This window comes from Sphaerodactylus townsendi, linkage group LG08 (assembly GCF_021028975.2).
Source record: "Sphaerodactylus townsendi isolate TG3544 linkage group LG08, MPM_Stown_v2.3, whole genome shotgun sequence".
Lineage (NCBI taxonomy): Eukaryota > Metazoa > Chordata > Lepidosauria > Squamata > Sphaerodactylidae > Sphaerodactylus > Sphaerodactylus townsendi.
The window spans coordinates 34,577,048-34,599,545 of record NC_059432.1 but is presented as its reverse complement, the minus strand read 5'-3'; the positions used below and the strand labels follow the sequence as shown (position 1 = coordinate 34,599,545).

The 22,498-nt window shown below is 41.3% G+C and overlaps 1 protein-coding gene across 6 annotated transcripts in view; it reads right to left on the bottom strand.

Moving 5' to 3' along the window:
* Nucleotides 1-7,006: 7,006 nt before the first annotated feature.
* The window catches only part of KIF20B (kinesin family member 20B), a 48,093-nt gene continuing 32,601 nt past the window's right edge, over nt 7,007-22,498 (bottom strand). For 5 of the 6 annotated variants that reach the window (XM_048506594.1, XM_048506595.1, XM_048506596.1 and 2 more), the window contains exons 25-36: nt 21,990-22,115; nt 21,613-21,752; nt 19,800-19,958; nt 19,403-19,570; nt 18,170-18,328; nt 16,659-16,733; nt 14,954-15,154; nt 13,621-13,689; nt 12,112-12,183; nt 10,643-10,790; nt 9,607-9,749; nt 7,007-7,322 (exon numbers count right to left, since the gene is read on the bottom strand). In XM_048506594.1, the coding sequence (XP_048362551.1) occupies nt 7,254-7,322; nt 9,607-9,749; nt 10,643-10,790; nt 12,112-12,183; nt 13,621-13,689; nt 14,954-15,154; nt 16,659-16,733; nt 18,170-18,328; nt 19,403-19,570; nt 19,800-19,958; nt 21,613-21,752; nt 21,990-22,115 (1,529 nt within the window). In that variant the 3' untranslated portion in view covers nt 7,007-7,253. The remainder of the gene's footprint in view (nt 7,323-9,606; nt 9,750-10,642; nt 10,791-12,111; nt 12,184-13,620; nt 13,690-14,953; nt 15,155-16,658; nt 16,734-18,169; nt 18,329-19,402; nt 19,571-19,799; nt 19,959-21,612; nt 21,753-21,989; nt 22,116-22,498) is intronic. The other variant, XM_048506597.1, reaches the window with a different exon arrangement.

Below are 22,498 nucleotides of genomic sequence, written 5' to 3'. Positions count from 1 at the left end.
TGAAGGAACTGCTCCTCCACAGTTTGAATGGTGGGTTGGTAGTAGTAAACACCCCCTGCTTGGGTTATGTGCTTAAGAGAACAGCATTTAGGCAATTATGAGCTTTCTTAGATGATTATCCAAACTCATTTTAATCTGGTTGTCAGCCTTGTTCTGAATGGAAAATGCTTTGGTCTTCCTAATAGTCAGGAAAAGAGGCATGAGGCTCTGCTTTTTCTCTTAGCCCTCTCAGTAACTGTTGATACAACTGATAATGGTATCCTTCTCGACCAGTAGGCTGGTCAGGGGTCTCAACCAGATGGCTAACTGAGGTCTATCCAGCCAGCAGAAATGTGGTGCTGGATTACTGCTTTCACATTTGGACACAAGGTGCTGCAAAGCTCTATCTTGCTCCCCCCTGCTAATTAACTTCAACACTGGAAATTGCTAGGAGAGGCCATCTAAGTGATCTAGAGTGTAATGTTCTCAGTGCACTGATGACCCTCAATTCTACTTCTTTTCACTGAGCTAAACCAGAAGAATGGATGTTCTAAAATGAGTGTGTGGGTTAGAAAAGAGCCAATAAACAAGGGCCGTTATCAACAATATAGTCAATCAGGAAGTCCACAGCTTGAAGAATGTTCTAAGGTCTATCTATGTTTGCATGTGAAGGCTCAGATTTTCAGCCACCTTTATGCAGCATGCCAGGATAATTTGGCCCGCTATCTATGTTCTGATCACATTCAAGTCATCTTAATGCACTCTTTGTAGCACTGCCTTGGTGTGTTGCCTGAAAGCTTCAATGAGTTTAAAATGCAGCCCTGAGACCTTGAGTCAGCCTGACCTTTAGGGTGTATAGCTTGCCAGTTCTGAAAAACTGCATTTTGTTTCCAGCCACAATAAAGAACTGACTCCTTGCCTTTAAAATCCTAAAATGTGCTTGACAGACTGTCTTCTCCCATATGAACCTTCTCAGCAATTGGAGTCTTTTATAGATCTTCAGAGACTAAGTGACTATCAGCAATCAGACCTTTCCCACAGTAATTAGTGAACTTTTAAACTTCCGCTCCCAACTATTTGCTGGATAGTGAAGTGTCCCCCCACCCCCGCCCCATACCTAAACATTGGCTGATTTGCCTTGTTCCTATTTTGGTTTTACTGTTGGTTTGCTATTTTATTGTTGACTCTGCCATTCTTGGGCTTATGCTTGTGATGCTACTGTTATTAAAAGGATGTTGCTACCTGATAATTGACAACTTAAACATTTTTGGAGGCTGGAGCGCATTCCATAGCTTTTAAACATGACCAGTAGGAAATGAAACCAACTATATATGCCTTCCATCAGGAGCTGTTAACCAACGCCACTGAAAGGTTTGTTTTGGAAGCAGGTCAATAGATTGCAAGCTTTATTCCTCCAGTATACTATTTCTACATGTTATGTTTGCACATTACAAATTATTATGGTCCATGTTCTAAAGGCATCAGGTGATTCAGGAAGAAGGCTGGTCATAAATTCTGTTGGTTTTACAAATGACATGTACTCAACAAATCTAACATCCCCATTGGCTGCATGCTATGAGAAGAACATTGGGAGAATTAGAAAAAAATGCATTAGGGAAGATTGTCTGCTATTACTGATCTCCTCAATAAAGAATATAAGGTTCAACAAAATAAGCTTCTTGCATTTCCCAAGCTTGAATGTGACTGTAGTCTACTTTTCCTTGCTTCTAGAACAGGGGTGTCAAACTCGCGGCCTTCCAGATGTTCATGAACTACAATTCCCATTAGTCCTTCCCAACATGAGCATTGGCTATACTGGCAAGGGCTGATGGGAATTGTAGTTCATGAACATCTGGAGGGCCGTGAGTTTGACACCTGTGTTCTAGAAGCAGATGTATCCTGTTAGTCCCTCACAGAGAGATTTATGACACCGTTTTGCTCTTCTAAAATACTAGTACTACTATGAACCGTAATTCACCTTGGTTCCTGTTTCAAGTCCGCTATGACAAAATACTCTAAGTGATTGTTACATAAACAAATACTATTAGTGCATTAGACAGTATGTTAATAGGGTTTAATACAGAAATAGAAGTCTAGTATGCACACTCTCAAAACTTAAGATTACCCAGCATTCATGTAGTCATACACTTTACCTAAAAGGCCATTGCTTCATGTGGGGATTAGGAATTTCTCTCCCAGGCTGGCCCTAGACAAATCTGAAAGAGACTCTGACAGTTCTGTTGTGGGGCTTCTGTTAAACAAGACAGATGTCGTGCTCTTGGAAAAAGTAGCAAAATTTCTTTTACAAGTGACAGAACTTTCTAAGACTCACTCAGCACGTGCAGAATAATGCACTTTCAAACTGCTTTCAGTGCTCTTTGAGGCTGTGCGGAATAGCAAAATCCACTTGCAAACAGTTGTGAAAGTGGTTTGAAAACGCATTATTTTGCGTGTGCGGAAGGGGCCTAAGTAATGTATACTGCTATATATAGTCTTTCTGTCTGCGTTTCGAATGTACTCTTGATTTGTACTTTATAAATGTGGTAACACTCTATTTTAAATGCCCAATAAAGGTTGTGAGGTTATTGCTTCGTTTTGTATCCTTGGTTTGGCAGCAGATATGGAAACAAACAGGTTTACAAGAAATAACAATGGGCTGATCAGAAGGTAACCATTTCGAAAGCTGTCCGGTTTAGAAAACCTTGAAAATCTTAAGATTTAGCATGTTTAAAATTAGCATGTTTTACAATCATGAGGCACCCCCCCCCCCCAACCACTCCATTTGAATGAAAAGTTCAAAGGCAACTTTGCAGCTTCATTTCATTGTCAGCATATAAGTACAGGATGCTTTTGAGAATGAATATCTGCTTGTTTTACAGTAACACAGGAAGAGAAGGCAGGCAAGGCTCAACCTGCAGTATCAGTTCCTCAAGAACAGCCCACCTAAACCCCTCCCCCAGTTTCTTTCCAGTTCTTAATCTTTTTCAGCATAAATGTTCTTCTTTAGCCAAACTCTTCACAGTCTCCTCCTCACTTAAACAAAATCCAAACTGGTCTCAGATCTCACCCAGGCAGTGGGGATGGTACTGCTAGGTGCCCTTGAGCACTCGTTAAAATAGGATTTATTGGCGACAGCTAACTCAAGCCAAATTAACATGGCCTCCAAACCCTCAACAGGTTAAAAGCAGAGCTATTGATTGACGGTATGAGCACATTAGACTTGGGCTTCAACTATAATAATGACAGATTTGGCTCTGCAAGTCAGCTCAAGGTGCTAGTCAGCACCTGGAAGACTTCCTCTCCTTGCATGAATCTGGGCCTCTTTTCCCATCCAGTGATAAACCTCTGGCACAGCCAGGCTGAAGGCACATATGGCAGCTCTCATCCATAACATCCTTCAGGGGGACCAGTAAGACATTTCTTTTTTGAAAGCTTTTCGGTTAGTATTGAGGATGAAGGCTATATTTTGCTGCTTAGCGAGGAGGATTTCTTTAACTAAAATTGCCTTTTATGGCTATTTAAAGTTTTGCTGGGGTTTGTGGGTTGGATTAAAAAAAAACGAGCAGTTCTCTATTTATGTAATTGTAATTTTTATGTAATTTTTGATAGTTTCCCTGAGATCTTCAGGGATAAGAAAAGCAGATTTTTTAAAAATACATACAATAAGGGGCCTAAAACACACCTATGCACTCCTGCCCAACAACTGAAATCTCATTTATTTGCTCTTTACACAGTTCTGCATGAGTATGTTCAATTAAAAAAAAAGAATCCTCACCAACAGTATCGACGTGAAGGAGTAACTATGGATAGCAAATGCAGAGACCATCACAAGGATACCAAGGGATAGTGTAAGAGAGTATATATAGAAAACCAGATAGAACCGCAGCTATAGTCATATTCCTAAGCAACATTCTGCAGTTTACCCCAATTTCTATTAGCAGCTACAAGACCCACACAGCCCAGTAAGAGGAATCACTAATGATTCATGGGCTACCTCAGGCTATTGACAAAAAAAATTAGACAGTCATGTCAGGGGACAGAGTTTATAAACAAGTGATGCTTTATTAACAGTCTCTCTTTTTATACTTTTACAGTTATGGCTCTAGGTTCTTTCCTTTTCATGGCCAAAGTCAGCTTTCAAGCAGCGATTCCATTCTCTAAGAAGGAGAGTTCATAAAAGCAATAGAATAGCATTTGAAGGCTAAGATAGCAGTCTGGCCACCAAAAAGGCAGTTTTTGTCAAAAGAGCTTCCAGTCTTTGCAACAGCATCCATTTGCCTTTTACAATAACTCCCCATGAACACACTTACAACTAAGCCTATATGTAATTTTACAATTTCCAGCATACTTTAAGGCCAGAAACTGTGGAAATTGGACCACCCCCTTAAAAATAGCCTATGGTCGCATATTTTAATGCTTTTGTTTAGATACTACATCATTTACTTTTCCTGAGTCAGGATTAGGGGGAAAAATATCTCCCCACACCCCACCAAATAATTTGATGTTTTTATAAAAGTGTTGAAGTGCCATCTAGTGGCTGATTCTTCCATTTGCAAAGTTTAACATAATGGACAGCTGTGGATGCCCTTTTTGTTTGAACAACATTGGGGAGGTAATGTTCTCTACATTTTGTTTAGCTGCATAATTTGACTTTGAGGTCATGCTCCCGGGACATCAGTTCTGAATGTTTCGTGCAGGCAAGGGTGATGCTCAATGTTGATTTGGCTGGAAATACATGACATCACTAACCCACCTCTCTCCCTAAAAGTTCAAAAGGGGGACACAGTATATATTTAAATGCGTGTATAGGGCGCTTTAAAAACAAAGACAGACGTTGCTGGAAGCATGTGGGATAAGGCAAGATACTCCTGAATCAACATTCAATTTGCTCATCTGTATGTCTGTCAAATGTACTGCAGAGGAGGGGAAAGCAGGCTGAGCTGTGGGAGAGAAAAGCACTCCCCCCTTGATTTCTGTGTGCCTAAAGGAATCCTCCCCTGTTGACCGATGTCTTTACACTCACATCCAAATGACAGGCACACTAGTGTGATTGAGAAGTCTGTATTAGATAAAGGGCTAGAAGTCTATGCAGGTATGACACACAGGTGGAAATCAGGCATGGCCACTAAATCACAAGAAGCAAAGCAAACAAGCAGCAGTAGGCATGACGTCTGAGGGAAGGGACAAAATCCACTGTTCTCAAGAAACACACGCTTGTTCACCCCGGTTCCCTATCTACTTGGCCACTATTCACATCTCATGAAAAAAACAGGCAAACTCTCCCTAGTCCTGCTTGCAATGGACACCGGAGGAAGAGAGGCCTGAATTCCAGTCTCAGGAACAGGATTCAGGGTGGAGACGAGCAGAAGATGGGGCAAGCTTGAATCTGGAGGGCAGTTTAAACTCTGCATTAGTGACTTGTGCCAAGGCTGTTAGGTGAGCTCTATGATAAACAAGCATACAAAAAGCACACATTTTGGGGCTGGCTGAGGGCCTTCCCTATATAGGGAGAATTAATGTAGCAAGATTTTTGAACTGCAGGTTCATTCCCTGCAGGTTGCACAAATGTGCATTAGTGCAGCCATTAAAGTAAATAGTTCAAATTTAGCCTGGAACACTCATTAGTTTGTTTTGCTTTCGAAGTAGAGATTATCCCAAGGACATACCAAAGCATTAGGCATCAGGGCAGAACAGCCCTCACCTGACTGAAGAGTTCTAGAGGAGCTTGAGTTTTTAATCTCTATTTGAAAAGGAGGTAATCACAGCTGGATATGCTAACTGCCTTCTCGGTTTGGGAATAAATAAATAAGCTGTCTTCTCGCTTTGGGAATAAATATGTGTGCAAAATACTGTTTATTTATTCGTTTCTTTCCATATATCACTGCCACCAGGAATTTAATTCCAAACCCTTTTCAAAATTTCTCCTAAAGTATTGTGGCCAATCTTTAAAGCAGTTTCGAAGGTCTATGTCAGGGATGTCCAACTCTGGTCCTTTGGGTGTCCAACTCTGGAAGGCCAATGTTGGACACCCCTGCTCTATGTATTCCTTAAGAGACCTTCATAAGTTACTGGTGTTGGATTCCAGGTTAATTTGAACAAATTAAAATGTTATTTATATATTTCCTTTACCGTAACGATTACAAGAAGTAATTTATTTCCACAATGAGATAAACAATTTGAGGCAACAAATTCTACTCTCTCTAAATTTATGTGACCATATTGGGATTTGACTCCATTTCTGGTCTTCTATGTATATACTTCCCATTTCTTTGGACAGTTTTGACCTTTATATAACACTAGGAAGGATTCTAGTCAGAAATCTTTCTAGGCTGTGATTATCATACTGTTCTCTATTTGCAGCCCCTTCTCACACTCAGATTCCAACAGACTGACTCTCTCTCTGAAACCCTTCACAGTCTGTCTCTCAAGTGTCAACCAAACCGTTCACTGTCTCATACCCCTTGCACCTCCTCTTTCTTTTACAACTAACCTTTCATTTAAAGACACACATACAGTTTTAAAATCATTACACTATCCTGTACCTTCATTGGGACAGGACAGTTTGCAGCAGGGATCTGTACACCTACAGAAATATACAGTGCATGGATTGTGTGTGGTGCTTGAAGTCGTGAGTTCACTTACAGAACTGGTGTGTGTGTTTGGGGGGTGAGTTTCTTTACCCACACAGAAGAGAAGAACATGGGCATCAATCCCCTGGAACTGCCAGTGCTTCAAGACAAGATCCATGTAAGACCACAGCCATTGCTCAGCCTCCCTTTGGCATCCAGGAATTCACCTGGGATGGCTTGCCCATTTGAAGTCCAGCACCATAGTCCTAAGGTCTAGAAACTTTCTTTTTTAAAGCAACGCAACAGAACAGTGACTCTGAAAATGTTGAACTCTATACCATAATAAACGTTAAAATAAGAACTGGGCACAATTGTAGCCATGGGACATGCTGTTCTATGTATTATTATCTCCACACACACAAAAATCACATATAATTACCAGTCTGAAAGCAAAGTGGTACAAAGTATTACATTTAATCTCAAACACTTTAGTAGACTGAAGTACAATAAAGAAAATCTACAGAGGAATTTCAGGAACATGAAACAGAGGGAATAAAGCTTACTATATACATATAGTTAAGGGCAATTTCCAATTTACATTTTCTTTCATCCACTTTGGAAGAGTTATGTTCTGGAATCCTTCTACCAAAACTTTAAATTAGTCATGTGATTCTGCAGAGTGTGTGTGTGTGTGTGGGGGGGGAATTATGTTCTCTTTGTTCGAAGCCGTCGCTTGATGATTTCATGATCACTTTCCTTTTGATCCATAACAATCTGTAAAGAAATTTAAAGTTCTCTTATATCAGTCTGACATTCAATTCAATGAAAAGACTGTTACTTTTTTTGCTACTTAAGCTTTCAACATGGCTAACAAAACACACTTGAACAAAGTAGATGCAAGTCTCAACACAGGCAGACTATGAATGTGTACCCAGAAGAATCCATCTGTCCTATACTCAACATCCCTACTAGAGTTCACCAAGCGAACACAAACCAAGGTCACATCTCAGAACTAGCTTGATAGCAGCCTCCCCTCCAAGTTTCTGCCTCCAGGGACCATCTGGTATCGAGCCAATAACACATGGGTTCAAAGACAGGGTTGCTCCTGACAACAGCATCTTTCCTTAGATCTGAAGGCTGTTTGAATCTTGATAGGAATGGATTGGATAGAACTAACCCCACCCCAACACTACTGACACTTTTTGCCATCTGCATAGTCACCCTAGAACTGATTCCTTGGTGAAACAGAGGGCACCATCCATAATGGCCTTGGGGTCCCTCAGTTCATCCCTAGTTCTGTCCCAAATAGAATGGCCTCGTCACTTATAAAATGCAACTCAACAAGATGAAGATCTTGGTGTTCAAAAAGAGCCAAGTTACTGCCATGAGGGACTATCAAATTCTGATCAGGTTCCTACATGGAAGGGAAAGGAATTTTAACCCACCCTATACACAACATTATCTACTGAAGACCCAAAAACTATTTATTAGCTCACTGAAGAAAAAACAAACAAGCATGGACACAGTTTTTTCCTTCAAAGGACTAATATGTGCATGTACTTATGTGGGTCAATTTTAATTAAGGTGGCTGCCCATGAATAATCCCCACCAAAAAACAGAAAGCCACCCATGTATGTAATTTTCACAAGATAAACAGAGGTCCTGGATCTGTTTCTTCTAGCATCCCGAGAAGCTGTTACTGTGCTCCAAAGAAGGGTTTGGATCTATAACCTGCTTTTCTCAACCATTAGAAGTCTCAAAGAGGTTTACAAACTGTTTCCCTTCCTCTCCCCGCAACAGAAACCTTGTGAGAGGTTCTGAAAGAACTTTGACTAGCTCAAGGTCACACAGCAGGTTTCATGTATAGGAACGGAAAAACAAATGCAGTTCACCAGGTAAGAGCCCTTCGGGGATGAGGCAGCCTATAAATTTAATAAATAAATAAATAAAATAAATAAATAAGAGTCCAGCTGCTCTTAAGCACTATGCCACACCTCTACCAAGCACTTCTACCAAGCAATGACCAAGAGTAATTCTCATCAAGTCATACTGAAACAAATTAACACTTGACACTCTGTTCACTTGGGGAGGACAGTAGCCTTTGCTCATAATTATCTGCTTTGATTGGCCAGTGTTTCACCACGACCACCGATTAAATTGTTTCTGCACACCACGGTTGTCATACCCATCAGCTCAACACTCTGAAGACAAAGAAGAGCTGGATATCATATTGTTGCTTAGGATTAAGCTGAGGAACATCTATTGTACCCTCATAGAAATTCATAATTGGGAACACACAGTATCCTGATACAGCTGTTTTCTTTTTCTTTTTTAAGGGACTGGAAAAAAAGAATCTTATTTCATACTGCAGTCATTGCTCTTATATTCCAACTTAACCCCACTAGACTGAATCAGTTTGTTTAATATATACAGTTTCATATAACAAGAAATCTGAACGAGTGCATGCAATGTAGAAAAAAATGAGACAGCAGTAACTTTTTCTTGGCACATAATAGAATTGTGGGCACCAAAGCAAAGTTGACCAACAGCAGATTCAGGACAGTGGCTGAACTTAATTTAAAGGCTAACTAACTTGTAGAATTCACTAGGACAGGATGGTGTGATAGTCACTAGCTAGGTTTAAAAAGTGATTACACAAATTTATGGAGGCCAGGTCCATCAATGGCTACCACCCACAATGACTAAACAGAGCTTCCGTGTTCAGGGGCAGAAACCCTCTAAACCCCAATGCTGGGAAACAACTTTGAGAAACTTTGGCCTTTGTGCCTTGCTTGTAGATCTTCTGTGGGGGGTATCTGATTGGCCAGTGGGCTGGAAGGACCATTGTCTGATCCAGCCTGACTGTTCTTGTGCCAAAAGCAATAAAATCAACAGAAAAGATGGATTTAGACTCACTGGGCTATATGCAAAGATAAGGCAGGATAGAAATATTTTAAGTAAAGGTTTTTTTTAAGTTTTTACAATGCTGGAGCTTCAGAATTGCTCCTGTCTTGCCCCAAGGTCTGTACTCTGAAAAGGGTCTCACCAAGTCACTTACCACATGACCAGAAAACTCCATCGGGGAAGAAATGTCAGTGTTATACAGCCTTCGCTTGGCTCGCTTTGGCTTGAGACCATTTTCTTTAGCAGATTCATCCTCAGTAGCTTTGGGAGACTTTATTGTTGCCATCAGTTTCTTGGCTGAAAGATGAATTTTGAAAAACTTTTGAACACTTTAGTTCAAACTCACTAAGGTAGCATAAGCACGCAGCACTTTGTATTTTGCGTTCTTATCTAAACATTGCTGAAAAAAGAGCTGGTCACAAAAATTGTACTGCAGAAGCCCCCACTTTGACTCAAGCCCATTTTAAAACCAATTCACAAAACTGAGAAGCATGTAGCAAAAGCATGATGTATAGACACTCCCCATCTTGTCTCCCTCTATGCTGAGACAAGTAGCACCAATGGCAGTCCCAGGCCAGGTGATGGGGCTGTTCCTCCAATCCTTACTCTTTGCTGAAAATAGGCTGACAGCATCATCAACAAGGACACCCACTTAGTCGCCAGCCTCTACCGCTGCTCACCACCAACCCCTGGTCGCTCCTCAAAATATTTTTGCATAAAGAAGGCTTCGTGGAGAAGTGAGGTAGTCTTTATCTGATCCACTGCTTGGGGAAAGTACAAAATAGCACAAGATCTTCTCCTGCAGTTTCTTACCTTCACTAGCAGAAATGAGAAAAATCCCTCCCACTCTGCTAAGCCGTGGCACTTGCAAGAAGGTCTGAATGAGAGGCAGCTTTTCTAAGCCTTGGATAAAGATAAGCAGCTAGAGACAACCCCTTACTTTCCCCACATCACAATGCCACAGTGCTCAAGGAGGGATGTATATTGTTGTAAGCCTTCAGTCCCTTCCAATAAGTTTTGCAGATACTTAAGTCATTTCATTATTGCTTGCCAGCAAATATTTGCAGGAACGGAGGATCCATCACAAGCTTACTTAAAACTGCCATTTTTCATTGTTCAAGCAGGAACTACAGGAACATTTTTATCATTGGCTAGTATTTAAGGCATTGACTTTCAGTTTCACAGTTTACCTTTGGTGTGAAGGATTGTAGGAGAGCTCTGCAAGAAATTGCCAAATTTGTGCAAGGATCCAGCTTTGTTCCCAGGTGATGCTGCACTTCCAACAAAATGCTTACTTCTCAGGGAATAATTGTTTTTAAGAGATGGATCAGGAACCATCTAAAGAATGTAAGAAGTTAAAAAGACACTATGAATATTCGGTTTATAAGCAGCCATTTGCTACGTTGTCATTCTTCTGCCACTGTCCTGTTATTGCAAAGACTGCCATGAAAAAAAGTTGAGTGGGATTTTTAGCTGAAGACTTGACTAGAACATGTGATGTAACCTAGAAAGCATTTTTGGCACCCCTTACAAAGCTACAGGTAAATTTCTCCTGGCAAATGTTAAAGGTGGCTTTTGTGTTTCATTGGAGTAGATATTGCATGAAATCCAATGTACTACTATTGGAAGATGTGGCACACTCTGACCCCCACCCCTACCCCTAACACAAGAGCAGCCTCCCCACTAACACTTTAAAAGAGTGTGAAGGGCAAAGATGAGTTGTATTGAGAGGTATCACTTCAGGCTGTTAAGAATTTGTGTGGCCATAATGACTTGAAAAGTGCAACTATAAAAGTTAGAGCATGTTAACTGGCATCTCCACACGCATAGAGTCTGGCTGTGGAGTGACCATGAGCATATCCAGGTTATTTGAAGTGGCCACTCTCAAGTGCAAGAGGCCCAAGAAGGCTAAAATGATCATGTCACCCCTAAGAGTTAAACTGCTTCTGCGGCTGAGGAAACGTTTCCCACTGCTAGACTAACACCTGGGAGGGAGTTTTTTAAAAACACATAGGCCCCTTCCGCACACACAAAATAATGCATTTTCAAACCACTTTCACAACTGTTTGCAAGTGGATTTTGCTATTTCGCACAGCTTCAAAGAGCACTGAAAGTTTGAAAGTGCATTATTCTGCATGTGCGGAATGAGCCATAGTTATTCAGTTCTGCAACAGTTTGAACTAATCACTACCTTTGGTGCTTGCTTTACACTTTATCACCACCACTTCCAGAACATAAGTTCCAGAACATAAACAGATTCTCAGAGAGGCTTGTTGTTATCTTAGTTTAGAGGAGCAGGTGGTAGTTGGATAAGCAGCAACCTAAACTCTGGGATGTTCACTTTTTCTCCCTTTGGCCTGGAAGATGCAGAGAAGAGTTCAGCTCTGGAGTAGACTGCTATGTCCACCATCTCTAGAGGCAGGGAAATTTAGATCCTAAGAGATAGGATGGAGCATCTTGGTCTAGCCCATACCTCCTTACGCCCCTTCGGTTGCTTGACTTTGTTGCTGGTGTCAGTGGGGCAACAAGGTACTGCTGATAGGTGGCTGCCTAGGCAGGTAGGGAAATGTTGTTACTGATACAATCAATTTGCTTCCTCTCAAACAAGCCCTCACACAGATGTAGGCAAGTTATTGAGAAAGTCTATGAACATACAAACCTTCTTTTGTCTACTTGATGAGCCATTTGCTGAGGATTCAGCATTCTTCTCATTTTCACTCTTTCCATCCTCCTTAAAAACGGAAAACCATGGTCAGAAAACAAACAAGCGTTGCCAGGATGGTTTGTTAGGTTTTTTTCCAGCCAGCTGAACCAGTGGCAATGTCCAAACATCCAGGAGCTATTAGACAACACAGCTTAAACTGTAGACATGCAAAAAAAATTACTCTCTAGTGAAATGGAAACTGATAAATGGGTGTTAATTTTGCCACCGCTATTTTTATTACTTTACTATTCCATCTGTGCAGCCCATTTGCCCAAGAAACAGATATTTAGCTTTCTCAATTACCATGTTAAACTGATAGTCTAACACTAAGCAGCCGATATTTTAGGACATTTGGATTCAAGATTGCATTCTTGCTTGCTTGTTTTTGTACAATGAGCCAAACTGATACAGCACAGCTGGATGGACCAATTCTATCTAATGAACAGACACTTTCCTTGTTCACCCATGCATACTCAGGATTACTCAATACAGATTAGGTATGTCTAACCATTGAGACCAGCATGCCTGTGCTTTTCCTCTATATATTTGACTAAAGCTGGAAGGCCACAGAGATTTGAGTTTAACTACACACAATTGAAGAAGGTGCACTCATCCCCATTATGAATAGAGATGCCAAATGAAACCATGAGAAACTGTTGGAACCTGGTCACACCTAATGAATTTTAATAAACTATGATACCTAAAAGACTAAAAAACTGGGTTCATCTTGGAGTGAATAATGTCTCAATTGCTCTCAATCTGTCACGCAGAGTACGTCCTGTACTTAAAAGTATTCGTGTGTATCTTAGACTTGTATCTCGTTGTCCCTGACACAGCAGGCTCAGAGTGGCTTCCCACATTGTTTCAAATAAAATCTATGAACTAGCATGAGTGTCTGAGTTCTAAAAGAGACGACCAATCCATTCACAGCAAAGCAAGAGGCATAGGGGGAGAGAGGTTTAGAAGCCCATCGCTGCCACTTTGTGAAATGTAATTGCTAGCCACAGCTTCCACACCCTGGCTTTGAAAGCACCTTTCCCACAGACTTCTCCTGCCCCAATTTCAGTGATCTGTTCTTCACACTTGCAAAACAGGCAGCTTCAGTAAATCCAGCCTCACTCAATGCAATTCACTTGCCAGTAAATTTGATTCACACTGAATCCTAGAGTAATCCACTGTTACCTAGCTGACACCCCAGATTAATTACTAGTTAATATTAATTGTTGTGCAGTTTCATTTTTTAGGAATACTGAACTCTGATTGACATAGCAGGTGATATGAAAATAGAATTTAAGAGACAGGACAATGAAGGAGCAACTCTACACATTATTTCTGCTAAAGTGCAGCATTTCTAGTTATATGATCTAAATCTACTTACTAGATTAAATATGGATTCTGTTAAGTATTCTAAGCTATCTATACTTCTACAGTAGTAAAAACACATAAAGTTCAAAGATTCAATACCTGACCAACACCATCAGAAGTGCTCTTATTTATAAATTTGCATTTCCGGAGACTTGACAATATATTGTTCTTGAAGAAAATAGTTGAAAAGACAAGTTATGCTTTCAGGGAACCCACCTTCTCCAAGGATTAATGGGCAATAATGAAGTCCAGATCAAATGGCTTTTTTCTACCAGCGGTGATTCTCTTTAAGTACAACACCAGATGTAAAAGCTGCTCTTCGTTATCCTTAAATACTACATACAATAATACAAAACTGCACATTCTATCCTAATGGGCAATGTTCCCATTCAAGAGAATAAAATTTGCCCCAGAAGCTCATGATTTCAAACAGCAACCTCCCCAAAGACTGCAGTCAGGTGGCAGGTCAAATCTTGGCTCAAAATCAGTCATTCTTTGCCGGGGGGGGGGGGGGGGAACTGCCCTCCCTGATTTATAGTACAACCCCAATCCGAGTTGCCCACTGACTTCAGCGTAGTTAGAAAGGTGTAACTCAGCCTAGGGTTTGTGCTGTCAGTCACCAACTACCTCTTTCAGATGCAAATGAAACAACACATTTAATGGGGTGCTGTGTGGTTTCCGGGCTGTCTGGCCGTGTTCTAGCAGCATTCTCTCCTGACGTTTCGCCTGCATCTGTGGCTGGCATCTTCAGAGGATCTGATAGTAGGAAAGGAAAGCAAGTGGAGTATTTATACCTGTGAGTAAAGGTATATATAAAGGCCACTCCTATTCAGATGCCCTCACCTACTGACCTTTACTCACAGGTATATGTACTCCACTTGCTTTCCTTTCCTACTATCAGATCCTCTGAAGATGACAACCACAGATGCAGGCGAAACATCAGGAGAGAATGCTGCTAGAACACAGCCAGACAGCCCGAAAACCACACAGCACCCCAGTGATTCCGACCGTGAAAGCCTTTGACAACACATTTAATATAGTTTTTAGACCCTGCTTCTCCTCCTACTCCTGGTCCAGCAGTGACTTGACAACCATCTCTCATATATTGTCACTTCTAAAATCAGTGTCTTAAAGAGATTAATTTGGACATGGTATAAATTTAAAAGATGAGAAAACAGGTAAAATCCAATATACATTGAGCAGAGGTTAAGTTAATGTAGGTTTCTAGGCAAGACATATTTTGCAGCCTCCCACCTGTCCACACAATAGAGAGATCAAAGACAGCACAGCTTGACAGACCAGTTGGGGATACCCCAAGGCAATTCCTCTCTCTCTCTCACTCAGTGGTTCTCTCTCCTCTCTTTTATATTTACACTTGTGTACAAACCAGGTACCATCGCTTGTTTTATTCTCCCTTTCCAGAATTTAATACCTCATCCATTGCGCTGCTCTTTCTTTTCCTTGCCTTGGGCACTTTTATAGTCACTGTGGAAGGACTGCCTTGATGTTTCACTTCCATCTTATTGGGTTGTAAAGGTGTAAAATGAATCTCCATTTCAGGCTTTGGAAAGCGGCTGGCTTTGTCATTCTCTGAAGACACTTCACAAGAATCTAGGATGATTTCCGACTGGTCCTGTGATTAAAATAAAAAGAAAGTAAAGAAGGACAAATTGGGAGCTTTTACAAAGTCATAGGGAACCAGTAAAGCATTTTAAACTTTCTCCCAGGCCCTGCCCTACCCTCCCTGGCATTATAAGCTGTTTAACATTTGAGCGGCCAAAGTACCCTCAATGTTCAAGGTCCCCTAAAGGCAACAAGCACAAGATCAATACTCACAAGGTTGTCTGTGAATGTCTTAGCTTCTGCCTACCTGGTAGGCCTATCAAGTACCCGAAAATCCCTACCATATCTCTGAGTAGCCCTATTTTGCTGCTCAACTGAACAGGCACCCAGCTATGAAGTTTGATGGTGCAGAGCGGGAAATGATACAGAGGGGAGGGGCGGGGAGAACAAGTTTGTAGAAGGCAGGACAAAGAAGTTATTCCATCAAATGTTCTGTTTCTCCACCTGAGTGGCAGAGGCTTATCTGGTGAACCAGGTGTGTTTCCGCACTCCTACATTCCTGATGGGTGACCTTGGGCTAGTCACAGTTCTCTCAAGATTTTCTCAGCCCCACTGACCTCACAAAGTGTCTGTTGTGGGGAGAGGAAGGGAAAGGAGCTTGTAAGCCACCTTGAGTCTCCTTACAGGAGAGAAAGGTGGGGTATAAAGCCAAACTCTTCTTCTTAAGTATCTTGCTATTCACTAGCCGTTGGGGAAAAATGTATTGGGAACCAGGTCTGGATAGTCTAGGAACAAGACAGGAATTTTCAAGTTTCTTTTTCCCCCAAAATAGAACCAGATTCCTAGTAATTATTGTTGTTGCTAAATCCGTAGACTGATAACCTAATAGTAAAAGTCTTGTTTGAAGTAACTCCCTCCAAGGGTTAAATAAGGATTACATCAGTCATGAAAAAATATTTCTGCAATGACATAATTGACTTGCAGCCTGAACTGGACTCTCCCAAGCATCCAGGACCTGCTAAATGGTACCCATTTCCCACCATCACCAAAAAGCTTGGATCTGGCTTTTTTAGATACTGATTGTGGACATAAGCCATCTGCTTCTACTTCAGCGATGCAAATGGCATAGATATCCAGCTTTACATCAGATTTTGCTAAATTATACTGAGACTTTCCTTACTAGACTGTGGACTTTACCTGGAATATGGGCATACCTGAGATGGTTGCTTCTGGTCTTTCAAATTAAATGGCTGACAAAGTTTAGAGGTAAAATAGTACATCAGCAAAAACGGAGAGCTACTGCAGTATTAGTTAAGTTCAAATGGAAGACCTGAAGAGCTTTTAGTACAGCCAAATCCAATGTGGTTCCCCAAAATTATCCTTGACAGCCTCCCAACAGTTTGCTTGACAACTTCCCAGTTCAAACAAACAGTTTCTGCTTCATCCCTTTCAATAGATGGGATAAAGTAGTTTAATTTGCCACTCCCTAAGAGATAAAGCTATTTATTCAGGAAAAGCTGTTTTTATTCCACTCTCAGGTTTTATTAGCAGTTCTTTTCAGCATGGAAACCTACCTGAATATCCTCTACTGAAGATGCCCTGGTAGAACTCCACAGTGGTAAATCATTGTCAATTTGCTTTTCTTCAAGCTGCAAAAGGAATCAAATAATATTACCTAATTCAAACACATTTTTCAGTGTTGGTAGAATCACAAGCCCTCTCATTTGCACTCCATTCTCTAGGGAGGAAATGTGAGAAAACCTGCAACCTGGCATTCTCTGTCAAGGCACCCACAGCTTCTTGTATCCTTCACGAATGGTTTTTCAATGCTCAGTGCTTGCTCATCAATTAGCATTAACTAGAGCAGGGGTAGGGAACCTGCGGCTCGAGAGCCGCATGCGGCTCTTCTGCCCTTGCACTATGGCTCCATGAGCCAAGCCGCCAGCCCCATCCTTGCCCTCCCTGCAGGCAGCAGGGCGGGCGCACCAACTGCCTGTGGTCAGCTGGGCTGCGCCGCGGGCTTCCCCTCTCGCCCACCCTGTTGGAGCGGGATGGGTGCTTCCCAGGCGGCCGGCGAGGCCGAGCTGCCGGCTTCATCCTTGCCCGCCCTGCAGGCAGCAGGGTGGGCGCATCCATGCGTTTCTCCGAATGAGCGGAGTAAAAGGTTAAAAATCACAATATATACAGTGTTATCTTTATTTTAAATGTCAAAAATTATTTGCGGCTCCAAGTGTTTTCTTTTCCCGTGGAACACGGGTCCAAATGGCTCTTTGAGTGTTAAAGGTTCCCTACCCCTGAACTAGAGAGAAGGCGTCACTTATTTTTTACTACTTTGACTTACTACAGATTGAGCATAATCTACCCAAGTTGTATTGTTGGCTGATGCTGGTTTGGCTTGCAGGAGTTTTCTCTTTTTGGTAAGCCGTCAGATTAGCAGGTTTTGGCCAGATAAATGCTTAAAACAAGATGTTTTGGCCAGATAAATGCTTAAAACAAGATGTGGTCAACTGCTCCTAGTTAATGTTATTAGTGCAAGCAATTTTACTCAGGAATGCTCAAGACAAGGAACCCAGGAGAAGTTTTAAAAAGACTCTGCTTTGCATTCAAAGAAACTTGAGGAAACTTCTCACATCAGAAGTACAGCTGTGGTGTTCCTAGATCAGGGGTAGGGAACCTGCGGCTCTCCAGATGTTCAGGAACTACAATTCCCATCAGCCTCTGTCAGCATGGCCAATTGGCCATGCTGGTGAGAGGCTTGATAAGTGGACTCTAATTTATCTCAGGCTACCCCTGTCCTAGATAAACCAGTGACTAAACAAAAGAGTTGCTAACTCAAAGGATATACATTTGGCTTGAGTCTAGGCTTACTCAGTAATGTAGCTGTGGTTATGCCTGTTTTAATATCTACAGTAATTCTAATTTGGAACCTAAATGGATTGATCAACACAAGAGCAACATAAGAGGGCGTGTAATTCTTGAAGAAATAGTTGAAATGAATGTATTGGCACTGATTAGGCCTGAGACTGAGCTGTGTTCTGACAGAAGACCCACCCATTTCAAGTACTGTTAAAATCCTGAAAGTTACCTGTTTACAGCTATGGAGACCTTCCTCTTTATGTAGTTCAGCTTCTACTGGTAAGGGTGACACTGTAGTTTTACAGTTTGCGCAATAACTTTGCTTTAATTCCTGAATAATGTTGTCTCTCTCAGCCAGCTGCCTTCTAAGTTCCTTTAGGGTTTCATCCTTAACAAAAAAAATGAACATTTTAGCTATGAAAGTTTGAATGGATTAGTAAAACACAAAACTTTGAGTATATCAATAAAAATCTATTAGTGTATTGTCGAAGGCTTTCACGGCCGGAATCACTTGGGTGCTGTGTGGTTTCCGGGCTGTATGGCCGTGTTCTAGCAGCATTCTCTCCTGACGTTTCGCCTGCATCTGTGGCTGGCATCTTCAGATCCTCTGAAGATGCCAGCCACAAATCTAGCTCGCATCAGGAAATACTGCTAAACTTTCCTTGGCTCCACAACATAAATAATTTGTGAAAACCAGTTTAAATTTTCAATATGGAAGCTAGCCTTTAAAAATTATGTATTCATTAGACTTGTATCCCGCTTTCCCCGCCAGAGCAGGCTCAGAGAGGTTACTAAAACCTTCATACCAAATACAGTCCAAAATAAAACCAATAAAACATCCTACAATAAAATTCAACAGGGTGCATGAGTAAACCAGTAGAGGAAAAAGAGAAGGGAAAAAAAAGAAAGGGAAGGCGAAGGTGGCCAGCAAAATGACTCAAGCTGTTGCTGCCCTTGAATATAGGTCTAGTGGAATAGCTCTGTCTTGCAGGCCCAGTGGAATTGAAATAAGACCCCAAAAGCACATGCCGAAAGAAAGAGACATGACTGCTCCGTTCCGTTAGGTCTGTCAAGAGCAACTAAGAACTACAAATCAAGGCAGCACCCCATGTCCTGTATCATACTCTCCTCATGAATCACCAGTCACGAAAAACCCCAGGGAATGTAGAAAATGGACATGTTTAGCGCCTAGCCATCTAGGTTCAGCCATCTAGCCTTAGAGAGCTACAGGTGATTAAAATTTAATTCAAGAGTTGATCACTGACTTAATTTCATTTATTTAAAACATTTCTGGCTGCATTGCCACTCAAATAGAGTACACATAGAATAAGAAGCAGCATAATTTATTTTGCAACTAAGAATGAGCCTGTGGCATAAAAGCATAATAGACAGAATAATTCTGCTGGAGGCTAAATCAATACCAGAAAAGTCAGTAGGGAAGAAAAAACCCAAGTGCACAGACCTGCGTGGAGGTTTTCAGTGCTGCCTTTTTCAGTTCTTCTATTTCGGCATCTTTTTGTGCATTGCTAGAAATCAGGGAGCTGAGCTGGACTTCCACGGCTGCCACCAACTGATCTCTCTCAGCCCGCCATTTTTGAAGGTCATTCTCTTTTTCTGCCACAAGTTTTTCCTGAAGTGGGACGAGAGGGTTTTGCAAGATTTCGTTAGACTTTGGAAAGGAATTGGTTTAGTTAAGCAAGTGATTTGGAAAGAGAGTCACTGTACACTCGTTCTGTGCTATGGAAAACTGACAGTAAGGAACTGAAGCGCCACAAGAGCCTTCATGGATTTTGGAGAATTAGACTATAATGTTTGAGATACGTTCTGGTGCTGTGCAAATCTGACCATTTACTACTTACCACTTCTACCAGCAACTTCGCATGATGTTCTCGGTCTCCAACAAATCTCTTCATCTCTCTATTACGATGAGTCTCTGCTTCTTTTGCTTGAGTTATGAGGACCATTTTTTCTTCCAACCACTTTTTGCGATCTGTTTGATGTTTTTCTCTTCCACACTCCCTGTTTCTCAAAAGTTTAGTAGCTGTCATGGACTTCAGAGAGAACATGCCATCCTTTTCTATAAAACTGTATCAGTCTATCAAAGACATTAAACTCTCCCAAGACATTTCCAGAGGTGACAAAGCGCTTTATTTGTCATTTAACTATAGAGTGCTTTATTTGTCATTTAACTTCTGTTATACAGCACAATGATGTTTGGAACCAATTCCTGTCACAAAAGGCAAAACAAACTGCAACCTGGTTTAGTGTACCCAAGGTCCTTAACACTTCACTGTTAGCTAGGAATTCATCACCAGTAGCTGGATTACTTTTGAACTTCCACTAAGCTTTCCCATCAGCCCATTTGATGGGGACAAATTCATGGCTATACCACACCCTACAAGTAGGCAAAGATGTGCATTTTGCTATGGCACAGATTAAGCTGACTTCACCAGTTTGGAAGACTATCAGATAATGGAATTATCCAAGATTGATGACCAAAGGTCAGATAGTGTAACACCTCCAAGCCCAGAAAGATGAATTAAGACCTTGAGGGATCAAAACAGCAATGGTACAGTTATTCAAATGGCACACAAACGCTTGCACAGTTGCTTCAAGGCAGACTAAACCAAGGACAGATGTGACATGTTCAATCCTCTCCTAAGAACAAAGTAGTTAAGGATAATCTAAGACTTTGTTTATATTTTATGTTGCTTCTCAGTTTCTGTTCCTGATACTCCAGTTATTCTGTTACCCTTGAAGAAATTTCTCTTTGATAATAGTAACAGGATACGGTGCAATTAGTGTCAACTTAAGAAACAATCAACCTTGGGTACCCCTTTTGTGAACTTAGTGATCTTTTCCATTAACTCTTCTTACAAAACTAGGAAGGTTCCAAGTTCAGGCCAACATATACGGTAATCTAAGAAGAGGTGAGCTACTGAGGGTCTCAACAATAGCTGGGAGCAACTAGGAAGTTGGCTGTAACTGCACTAGAGGCAACAGGAAACAAACAGGTTTTTGAGACATGTGCATTGATAAAAGTGCAAACTTTACATGCTTCTGAATGCTTTACTGCAGTGATGGTGAACCTTTTGGGTTCAGGATGTCAAAAATTCAGAAAATTCCCCACTTGACTGTGCTAGCATGTCAAACACCCCTGCCTCCCAAATGAAAGAGAAACAATTATTTACATATTAATTTAACTTTTAAAACACAGTCCAATCATGTGTGGGGCTATGTATTGTATACAAAACAACTCAGACATGGAGAAGAGTTGTTGTCGGGAGTTGGTGAACGCAGGTATCACCCAGAAGGTCATGGTGTGTCACCTGTGACAAACGTGTCGTAGGTTTGCCATCACTACTTGACTGTATGGTACGCTACTTCTCTTGGATATGGCATGAACAGTCCAAGTTATGGTGATGAGTTCAAGTCAGACATGCCCATAGAAAAAAGTAATGTGCTTAATGTGAATAATGCTGTTTCAGCCATCTAGTCCTAGCAGTAATTTTGGCTCCATCACTGAAGAACAGACACCAATAAAGCAGAGCATCCACCAGTTCCTGCACATTTTAAAGGCAGCCAGCTACTGTCAAGGGAGCCCCCTCACAAGTTTGGAACCAAGCTGAACTTAGCCCTTAGAGAAAAGTTTGGCTTCCTGTTGCACATTACCTTCAGTTTCTCTTGCAATCTTTCTAGGTGTTCACTAGGCGACTCAGCAGTTTTTTCACGTTCTGCATTAGCACGTTGTTGCCCGGAAGCACTGCTCTGCTCCACTAGCTCATGGTACCTCTTTTTCCATCCTTCCAGCTCTATGTTTTAAGAGGTTGAAAGAAACTGTGTGAGCTTCACTATAGACAAACTGCAGACACTCGTGGAGTTTGCTGCTGGCATGCAACTCATACGGGGGAAATGGTCCAGAAACATGGACCAAAAATAAATTAGAAAAATTTCAAACAGCTTTTTGATGATACTTCTTAGATCAAACGAATTAATGAGCCTTGCACTCATTTTTTAAACGGAATTCATTTGCCTTCCTCATAACTCACCAGCCGCTAATCTTTCCAATTCTGCTGTCCTGGACTCAAGTACTTGATCTTGTGCTGACTGAGTCTGTTCTTGCTCCTCTAAAGTCAGTTTCATATATTCAATTATCTTCTCCTTCGAACAGAGATCTAAAGATTTAAGAGCACACCATCTTACTAGTATTTGTTCTCATGCTATTGTTCTGGGGAGTAAAAGAGTGCTCCTCAAGGCTATTTTTACATCTGCACCCAAACACAGCACTCAAATTTTCCTTTCGGGAAACATCCTCTGTCCCATTTCATGCTAGGGGTGAACTAGAACACAGTGGAAGCACCCAGACTGACCATTACATAGTGAGAAGAACAGCATCCCTCTTGGATCACTCCCATTTATACCTTTTTTTAATGGCCAAAACATAATGCTCTTAAAGGTAAATTTGGCTTCTTGTTGCGCACTGTTGCAGGTGAAGCCCTAGATCAGAGCTTGTGTGCTAGAGAAGGGAAATATTAACTCCCTCCCACCACACACACAT